Source organism: Monodelphis domestica, chromosome 1, assembly GCF_027887165.1.
Source record: "Monodelphis domestica isolate mMonDom1 chromosome 1, mMonDom1.pri, whole genome shotgun sequence".
Classification (NCBI taxonomy): Eukaryota; Metazoa; Chordata; class Mammalia; order Didelphimorphia; family Didelphidae; genus Monodelphis; species Monodelphis domestica.
In genome coordinates, this window is record NC_077227.1 from 411,068,088 (window position 1) to 411,078,620 (window position 10,533).

Consider the following 10,533-nt stretch of genomic DNA (forward strand, 5'->3'; position numbering starts at 1 on the left):
ATGCATCGAGGTCACAGTGGATGCTTGAAGGTTATGCCCATGGAACTGGAACGCTGGCAGATCTCCCTGCCTGGACAGGCTTTGAGTTCAGTTGTGGTGATGACAAGACATCTTTCCCTCATTAGCCACTGAGGGCTGACTGCTCTGGCCACACCAGCTCATGCCACTGGCCCCTGGGGCATGGAAGAGGGTGATCTTTGTGTCAGACACCACAGGGAGTGGAAATTAGAAATGTCTGGAAGTATGTGCCTCTTTTCAAGTCTGCCTCAGTTAAAAGGCTCATATCCCTTTCCTCCTTTTAAAAACCATCTTGAAACAGAAATATATGAATATTTTAAAACACACACATGGAAAAGTGCCTTGAACTCAGTAGGTGTTTACCAAGTGTTCAACTGAAAAATAATGTTATGATGTCATTTCTGAAGGCGCTGGAGAGGGAGAATGTTCATTATGTTCTCAGTTCACGAGGTCATCTATGGCAGAAACTAGGTCCCTTAGGAGACTGTCTTCACTTTCCCCTTTAGACAAGTGCCCATTTACCCCGACTTTTTGTTTCCTGTCTTTGAGGCAGATCCCTGAGTATGATAACAAAGTACCTGTTCCCAATCCCATGAGAATGGTGGGTTTTTAAAAATAGCCTTTGTTACCGCTGAGTTTTTGATGACCTGAATGGTTGCTTGAATCATGGGATCCCAGAAAAAACAAAAAGCTGTAACTATGGAGTAGGAATATAGCAAATGTAAATGTATTGCTAACCCTCCCCCGCAACCCCAGTGTATACCATGACCCATGGCTCCCATGAAATGCCCTGTGTTCATTTTCTCATTGCCTAACTCCAGGCCCACTTATCACATTGTCTCCAGGCTCTATTCTGAGGATATCTCTGATGGATGCAAGTCAATCTGCAGATCAGCATCTGTGAAAGCAACTTTCCATTGATCCCTCGTGATGGCATGTGCCCTGTGGATAGGCATCTCTAAAATACTTTTGTAAATTACTAAAATACTTTTGATGATAGCAAAGGCTAGTGGGAGTTGGGAACAGGACCCACTTGGGCACGAAAAGTTAGCAACAATAACCACAGAAGAGCATTTCTGGTGTCAGGCTTCCCTTGTTTGGCCCATTGAGCAAGAGGTATCCTGCAAGATACTTCAGCCATATCTCCAACCACCTTGAACCTCAGCCCGATCTGTTCTCTCTTGACATTGGCTCCCAGTCCCCAGGTCCATTTCACATATCTTCCAGGGCCTTCTTCACCCTCCATTTCTGAAACTCATTGTGGACTCCAGTGTTCTGTGTTGGATAAACAGGCACCACTTTTAAACCACCAACTTCTTCAAAAGAGTACCCTCCGGGGGCAGCTGGGTGGTTCAGTGTATTGAGATCTAGGCCTAGAGATGGGAGGTCCTGGGTTCAAATTTGGCCTTAGACACTTCCCAGCTGTGTGACCCTGGGCAAGTCACTTGACCCCCATTGCCTAGCCCTTACCACTCTTCTGCCTTGGAGCCAATACACAGTATTGACTCCAAGATGGAAGGTAAGGGTTTTTAAAAAAAATAAAAATAAAATAAAGAGTACCCTCCACTCCTCCAACATTCCCAAATTTTCCCAGCCCCATTTGCCCCAGGGGCAGTCAGATACCTGAACTACCAGCATTTATCAGTCTCTCAATAAATTAGGCTCCAAAATGTCATTTGGCCCAAGAAATTCAGGAAATCCTAGACTAGGGCACTGACAGTGGCAGATAGTGAATCTTTATCATTTTATAACTTCATCCATGTATTCTCTGAACAAACATTGAAGTGCCTACTATGTCCAGTGAATGATACTAGACCCTGGAGGAGGCCCAAAGTTTAGAAGAGGCATAACCCCAGTCTCCTGAGAGATGGCACTGAAATTTCTGGCTGCCATAATGCACACTTACATGGTAAGTGCATGAGAGAGATATCTGCAGGACGTCCAAAAGGAACGAACATTAATACCTCAGGTGTAGGGATACAGATGTTGGAAAAGACTCCCTGGAAGAGATGGCATTAAGTTGGGCTTTAAAGAGGGAGTAAGAATTCAACTGGTGAAAAAAAATCAAGAGAAGACCACCTGGGAATAGGAAATTTCTGAGCAAATTCATGAGCAAAGGCATGGAAAATGCAGGCTGTGTTCAAGTGGTAAAGAATAAGTAGTATAGTTTGAAAGGAAAATAGAGGGGTATCTGGGTGGCTCAGTGAACAGAAATCTAGGAGGTCCTAGGTTCAAATTTGACCTCAAACATTCCTTAGCTGTGTGACCCTGGGCAAATTACTTAACTCCAATTGCCTAGCCTTTGCCAATCTTCTGCCTTGTAACCAATATACAGTATTGTAAGGAAAAGGAAAGGAGTGAAAGAAAAGAGAAAGCAAGAAAGGAAGGAAGGAAGGAAGGAAGGAAGGAAGGAAGGAAGGAAGGAAGGAAGGAAGGAAGGAAGGAAGGAAGGAAGGAAGGAAGGAAGGAAGGAAGAAAAAGAAAGAAAGAAAGAAAGAAAGAAAGAAAGAAAGAAAGAAAGAAAGAAAGAAAGAAAGAAAGAAAGAAAGAAAGAAAAAGAAAAGCAGCTAGTTGGTTCAGTGGATTTTGAGCCAGACCTAGAGATGGGAGGTCCTGGGTTCAAATCCAGCCTTAGAAACTTCCTAACTGTGTGACCTTGGGCAAGTCACTTAACCCTAGTTTCCTAGTCTTTTCCACTTTTCTGCCTTGGAACTGATTCTAAGCTGGAGAGAGAGAGAGAGAGAGAGAGAGAGAGAGAGAGAGAGAGAGAGAGAGAGAGAGAGAGAGAGAGAGAGAGAGAGAGAGAGAGAGAGAGAGAGAGAGAGAGAAGGAATATGGAATATAGAGTGTATAGAGGGGAATTATGTGAAATTAACCAAGACAGGTAAACTGAAGCCAAACTGTAGAGGGTCATTGTGGTGTAGGAGAAACATACCCAAGTTTGTAGCAGGGACTTGCCCCAAGAATGGAAGACTCAAACTCTGCTCAATCCAGAAGTAAGAAAAGAATTTTATTTGAAGAAGAGGTTTAAGGTGGTATAATAGCCTAATGGTTGGTAGAGTAGTCTGGGAACTCCTCAGGTAGCCATAGGGCTGGTGGACAGCCCCAGGGCTAGTAGAGTAGCCTATTTGGAGCTCCTCTGTAGAGTGGCAGCTTCCATGCCCCTGTGGATCAGGGTTGGCATATTTATCAGGGTCCGGTAGCTTAGCACCTCCCTTTCCAAACTCAGGGGGGTCCATAGGGAATAAGAGGCATGTGCATTATTGGGGGATTCTTCTGGAATGCCAGAGTCCCTAGTGCACAGGTTCCATGTTCCTTCATTGTCCACCTTGTCATCATTTGTCAACACAGGAGAGGTGTTGCTGCCCTTCTAAAATGAGAATATGGGGGGGGATGCAGTACATTGGGGGACCACTATAGGTAATTAATAATTTCTACAAACAATATAAACAATTGATAAAATAGAGTAGGTACAAAGCTGATGCCCAGTATAGAATATTACAGATCCAGTACACAGAGTGAACAATCTCCAATTCCTGCTTGACTAATGCTGAAACTACAGGTTTTGCAGTTGATGTTTAACCAGTGCTAACTGATGAGAAATGCAAAATAACCAGTGCTAACTGGTGAGAAATATAAGATTTCAGAGTATGAGGGTCCCGTTCCTAATACTGCCCCCTCCCTGCCCACTGTCACCCCCCCCCCATCATCAATTGAACATCAGGCAAAGGAATCTGACATTTATTCGGTTGGCATTCGTGAGCCATTGATGGCTTAAAAGCAGAGGAGTGGCATGACTACATGGATTCATGAGATTATTCTGACAGTGATGTGAAGCATAGATTGAAGAAGAGAGAGTAGAAGCAGGAAGATCTGCCTTCTTGGGAAGTGGGTGAAGAGCGGTACTAGGCTGGTAACTATGGAAATAGTCTTAGAGACTTGGCTCCTAGACAGCGACTGCTTGGAGAAGTCCTGTGGAAACAGAATCCATTGGAAGGGAGGAAGAGGAGGGGGCAGAGATGCTTTAGACAGGAGAGGGAGGAGGCGGGTGTCAAGAGATAAAAGGGAAGGTTCGGAAGTAAATGATGGGGCCCTAGAGGGAGGAGTGGAGTCCAGCAGGCGGAGCACATTTCGGGGGAAAGTTCTATTTTTAAGAAGGGAGGCTTTCTGCAACCTGCACCTTATTCATGGGAAGGATAAGTGGGAACTAGAACGCTCTCCGGGATTCAGTCAGACCCTTTGGCCTCCCCAAAAGGGACAGGTTCCCGCCCCAGCCTTTAATCAATCAAGACCCCCGACTCAGGCTTTTCTACATTTTCCCGGCCTAGTGGAGGTGATGAGTATGTCCTCCCGCCCCCAATCTGCCCACAGGGATTCGGAGATTGACGACCTGAAGAGCCAACTGTCTCGGATGCAAGAGGACTGGATCGAGGAGGAATGCCACCGGGTGGAGGCGCAGCTGGCTCTCAAGGAGGCCCGCAAGGAGATCCGGCAGCTCAAGCAGGTGATCGACACGGTCAAGAATAACCTCATAGACAAAGACAAGGGGCTGCAGAAGTACTTTGTGGACATCAACATCCAGAACAAGAAGCTGGAGACCTTGTTGCACAGCATGGAGGTGGCCCAGAACGGGACGGTGAAGGAGGACGGGGCGGGCGGCTCCTCGGGGGGCTCTCCTGCGCGCTCCCTGACCCGAAGCTCCACCTACACCAAGCTGAGCGACCAGGCCCCCGGCGACCGCAACCCCGGAGACCTGCAGAGTGCGTCTACGGAAGAGGTGGGTGACAGCGGCTTCGCGGTGGCGGATGACACGCTGAGCCGGACGGAACTGTTGGAGGCGAGCAGCCTGCTCTCCTCCGGGGTGGACTGTGGCCCGGATGAAGCCTCTCTCCAGAGCTCCTTCACCTTGGGCTCCCGCCTCCCAACCAGCTCCACCTATGAGAAGCTGCTGGGGGGCAGCGGGGGCGGAGGGGTGGAGGCGGGTGTGCAGGCCAGCTGCATGCAAGAGCGGGCCATTCAGACGGACTTTGTGCATTACCAGCCCGACCTAGACACTATCCTGGAGAAAGTAATGAAGGCCCAGACCTGCGGGCTGGCCAGCCCCGGTCCTAGCCCTGCCTGGGCCCCCGGGCCGGACACGGAGGATGGAGGGGCTGGCGTAGAGATGCCCTCAGGCTTCCAGGGGCCCATGGACCTGATACCAGCGGACCCTAATTCGGCCGTGGTGGTGACGGTAGGAGAGGAGCCAGCGGCGGCCCCAGTGACCCACGGCCCTTCCCCGCACGTGCCCAGCCTGAACCCGTCAGTGAGCATCGCCTGCCCTGTGGATGAAGAGGCCGGCGAGGTCGCGGCGGAGCCCAAAAGCTATTGGAGCCGCCACTTCATTGTGGATCTGCTTGCGGTGGTGGTCCCGGCGGTGCCAACAGTGGCCTGGCTGTGCCGCTCCCAGCGGCGCCAAGGCCAGCCCATATACAATATAAGCTCCCTGCTTCGGGGATGCTGCACCGTGGCCTTGCACTCCATCCGCAAGATTAGCTGCCGATCTGTGGGCACTTCCGGGCCTGTAGGCACCGGGGGCAGCTCCCAGCTGTGACTAGCAACCCGCTCCTGAGAACCAGTCACCGCTTGGTCTGACCACTGATTGTAGGTCTCTCTCCCTCTCTCTCCCTCACACACACACTCACACTCACACGTGCACGGAGTGTCATCTTAATTTATTTAGCTTTTCCAAAACATGGAGGCCATATTCTGGTGGCCTAGGATAGCCTGGGATGGCCTCAGACTCGCTGCCCTGGGAAGGGGGGATTCTATGGCACAGGATTAGAGCGGAACAGGATAGATCTGATGGAAGTGGGGATTATTGCCAGCTTCCATATGGGGAAGGAAGAGTCCCACTGAAGGGGGAGGGCAGAGGACCTTGACTTCCACTCACCTTTTCAAATGCCATCCCAACTTCTGTCCAGCTGACATTTCCCCCAGGCAGTTCTGCATTTTACTTTGTTGAGTAAGCTGGCTGGTCCTCAATATTCATGGGGCTACCTTCTTAGTCCTTTCTCCCTTGACCGAAAGGTCAGTATTATTGCTTCCACTAGTAAAATGACTTGCCCAAGGTCACAGGGCATTAGGATCAAAATCTCTTGGGAATGAAAACACCTGGCTCTTAGCTCCTTGCCTTCATGGGCAACCCAGGCTGGTTCTGGGAGGTGATAGGGGGAAAGGGGTAATGACTGAAACTGCCCTAACATTTCTTTGCTTGTGGTCACTGGGTGGTGGGTTAGGGCCAGGGAAAGAGAAAGAAGAAAAATAAATGGAGGAGAGTCAAAAGAAGGAGATGTGGAGCCTTTGCTGACTTTCCCTGCTGTGCCCCCTCCCCACTGAGTGGTTGGATGGCTTGATGAACCTGTTCTCATCCAGGAGGATAGAAGGGGGCTCCTGCAGGGCCTCTGTCACCATGGGAACAAACTCTCTCTCCATCTAACTAACTGCCTGATTCCCTTTCTACCTTGCCCCATTGCTTCTGTAAGTTAGAGCTGCCAGGGTCCGAATTGTCCCTCTAGGTGTGCAGCTGCTCTTGGAAGGTCCAGGAGACACCCTGCATCTCACAGACTGTACTGGAAGTGGGGGGGGGGTCTCTGCAAGAACTGAGAAAGCCAATGGTACTCCCAAACCATTTTGAAATCACTTTGCACTATGTCCCTTTTATAATAACAATATTTTCTCAGAGGAGGTGGTTGGGTAAAGTTCTACCCAGATGCCAGGCCCATGGATGGGGGGAGTGAGAGAGGGAGAGAGGGATGGGCTTCTCTTGGAGAGGAAGGACTTGCTATTAGCCAGCACTCCTCTCAGGAAGTTGGGGATGTTTATGTCCTGGGGTGACCAAATGCCAATAGACTTAAGTGTCTGGCTCTGAGGGACAGAGCAGGGAAGAAATGGAAAGAAGGGCCCCAACTCATGCCTTTACGCCTCAGGCTGAAAATTCCTCAGTGCAATAAGCCAGGGGCTAGGATAAAGAAGCCATGTTTTACCAGCCAGCCCTGCACAGGAAGTGTGTGACTAGAGAATTTGCCGGGGAAGCAGGGGATGGAATGAGCACACATGTTTATTAGCCTGCTGCCTCTCCCTCCCTTATGGTCACACACATGTACACACATGTATCCATGCATACAAACACACACACGTTCTAGTGGGGACCAGAGTCACCAATACCTCTCCATCTTCAAGCACCAGCTCCTTCAGTGAAGTAGCTGACATTGTTTTTCTTTTAAAAACAATCCACTCGTGTTCAGTCTCGTAATTGATTTTGTCTTCCAGTCTGGAACACTCGGGACACCTCTGGGGTGTTAGGAAGGGTCCCCTGGATGTTCCATTCTCTATAGGCCTGGAATTTTCTTTTTTTAAGATCTGAAACCTAGTCTTTGAGGACCGGGTCTCTCGCACACAGCTTGGGCTGTTTGGCAGCTTGACCCTGTTTACCACCTTTGCTTGTACTGGCTCCTCACATGCCCGTTCCATGTCCTATCTCCTCAGACTGGGCAACTTCCTTCCGCATGTACAGAGGGATCCGTTCCACTTTCCCCGGCTTAGCCATGTGCCTCCCCAATCCACAGCAGCAGGCGGGTATTTCTACCCATCAGTCCTCTCCAGTGGACCCCTCTGCAGAGGCCCCAAACTAGGAGCTAGCCTCCCCTGGGATGTGGCAGGAGGGAGACCTCCCTTTGGACACTGGGATGGGATGTGTCTGGAACTTGGTGAGGGGACTGTTGAAACCTGATCAAAAGTAAAAAGGCCACTCGTTCTAGGACCTAAGCCTCATGTGCAATGTATTTGTGGATCTGTGTAAGCATTTCATTAGACTATCCAAAGCTTTGCTGAGAAAATAAATGTATGATTATATTTGAAAAGAGAAAATTTATATATTTTTCAAACCCAGAACTTAATTGAGCTGTAAGGGCTCTGCTACTGTCTCTTGCTATCCTAGAGTTCCCTTGCCTTGTCCACAGGCCACTGTAGTAAATGATGAGGATCCAGCTGGCCCCTCACTGCCAAATCAACCCCATTCATTCCTCACTCTAGGCCTGGAGGGACCCAGCCTCCGGTGTTCCCTTTGCGTGGTTGTGCCCTGGGTCTGGGGATGAGCCTGTCCTGTGGATGTCACAGCCCAGCTTGGGCAGATCCAGGTTTATGGGAACCTTTTGTGGAAGCCCATGGAGATTCCCATGACCCGAATTTTGGCTTTCAAGCCAGGGAGATTCCACAGGAAAGCTGTGATGGTTTGGGTTTCGGAAGGTTTTGGCAGGGCATCTCCCTGACCTCGAGGGAGCTGCATCTTGTGTTAAAGACAACGCTGGGGCCACCATGTACGTAGCAGGCAGGTGGCTGACAGAGGGTGTTAGAGAAGGCAGGAAGGGGGGCAGCCTCTTTAAAGTGGACATTTGTGCTGGGCGTCCAGATGGGGCTGGGCTTTATGCCTATAAAGCCAGAAGCTGCTGACTCCATCTGTCCGACCGTCTCAGCTTCCCGGGGAGGTAGCTGAGGGACTCAGCCCCAGGCCCATAAAGGATGATAATGGACTGAATTTGTCAGGGTCTGTGGGACCCTGTGCTAGCTCTGTGGGAGGCAGGGAACCCTTCCCCCAATACGTCCACACCTGCTTGTTTGCTATGTGCCTATGTGTTTGTGAGGTGTAATCTAAGACTATGCAAAGAGTTCAGTGCTGTCTGCCCTGGGCTGGGAACAGGGCAAAGAGAGCTTCCTCATTGGTGCCGCCCACCGGCTCAGTGCAGGTGGATCCGTGACTGTTGCAGGCCCCAGACTTCAGCTGGAGCCTCCTGTTCTGTCTATGCAAGGGGCGCTGAGGGGCCTAGAAGGCAGCCCCACTTTCCAGGGGGATGGCAGGACTGGAGCTCCAGTGGCTCCCGGCCTGCCCCCCACCCCAGGTACTCTCGGTTGGTGTTAAGCTCTCTTCCCACAAATTTGCTTCTCCTGCTATAAACTTGTAGATGTTGCTCGTGGGTCGAGCCCTGAAAGATGAGTTTCCAGGCTTGCTGAGTGACTTCAAAGAAGGCTCACCCCGGCTTAGGCAGAGAACAGAAGAACCTTCCCACCCCTCCTTTTCTCCAAGCTCAGGATCTTCTCTTTCATCCCCACCCTCAAACCCCCTTTGGCTCCCCAGTTAGTTGCCTCCAGTGGGCAGTCTGTGCCTCAGGAGCCAGACTTGGTTCTAGCAGGAATGGCCACAGCTCACCTGTGATCATCCGTCCAGGCCCAGGTGGCTGTCTTCAGTCTCATCTCCACCACTACCCAAACCGTGTAGCTTAGAGCCTCCCGCCATCTCGATGCATATCTGTGATGGGTTGCTTTGCCTGCAAAGATCTTGGGCCTCAAGAGTGGAACTTAAGACCATGTCTCCTAAGGGGATTCCATAAAATGCTCGTCTCCTACCACATACCGGGGCATCCTATCCCACTGGCCAGAGGCTGTGAACTGGCTTTCTCTGCAACAACTCCCTGGCAGTGGCCCCCTTTCCCACCCCGGGAAGGAAGTCAGAGTTGTGGGACACAAGAATTCCTGTAAGGTAAACTAATGTCACTTCTAAGTACAAGGGCTATGCCGGTTTCAGGAAAAAAACAAACAAACAAAAAGGCGGAATCGGGGAGGGAGGTGTAGGGGGAAGCTGGGTGGGGATAGGAAGCCAAGTGGCTAATATGAGGTCTCTCTTGTCTCGTCTCCTTTATCTCTGGTCTTTCATTCACATGGATGGAACTGCACTTCTGTGGTTCTGTATTAAAGCAAGCATGAAAGCCACCCCCACCCCCAGTGTCCTGCTTTCTGTATTGCGCCTCTGTAAGGAGGAGGGAGGGAAGAACTCGGTCCTGCCTTCGTGTCCTAAAGAGGGACTTGATTGGAGGGCATCAAGGCAGGATAGAAAGAGCACTGAGTGTGGAGTCCGAAGAACTGGGGCTAGAGGCTGAATGATGCTATTTGTTACCCATGTGACTTTGGAGAAATTAATTCCTTTCTATAAGCCTCGGCTTCCTCATCTGAAATACAAGAAGCCTGGTGCCTTAGTGTAAAGTATCTTCCACATCTAAGCCAGGGGTAGCTAGGTGGCTCAGTGGATAGAAGGCTGCATCTGAGGTCAGGAAGACTCATCTTCCTGAGTTCAAATCTGGCCTCAGATACTTCCTAGCTGTGTGACCCTGGGCAAGTCACTTAACTCTATTGGCTCCAGTTTCTTCCATCTGTCAAATGAGCTGGACAAGAAAATGGCAAACCACTCCAGTATCTTTGCCAAGAAAACCTCAAAAGGATCGTGAAGAGTCAGACACAACTGAAATGATTAACAAAAACTGAATAGCTGAATAGCTAAGCCTAATGAAACCGAAGTATCTTTTCTTAAAAAATCTGGCCCAGAGGTACAGGATGAAAACCTTTCCCATGGAGAGGAAAGTTTTCTGCAAGTCCCCACCCCATCAGAAACAAGTGGCTGTTGGCTACTCTCTGGCCAACTTAACA

General features: G+C 50.0%; 1 protein-coding gene across 12 annotated transcripts in view; it reads left to right on the forward strand.

Moving 5' to 3' along the window:
- SNPH (syntaphilin) overlaps nucleotides 1–9,822 on the forward strand; it is a 47,251-nt gene extending 37,429 nt beyond the window's left edge. For all 12 annotated transcript variants that reach the window (XM_001367268.5, XM_056811995.1, XM_007474507.3 and 9 more), the window contains one exon: nucleotides 4,390–9,822. In XM_001367268.5, coding sequence (XP_001367305.4) covers nucleotides 4,390–5,611 — 1,222 coding nt within the window. In that variant the 3' untranslated portion in view covers nucleotides 5,612–9,822. The remainder of the gene's footprint in view (nucleotides 1–4,389) is intronic.
- The last annotated feature ends 711 nt before the right edge of the window (nucleotides 9,823–10,533 follow it).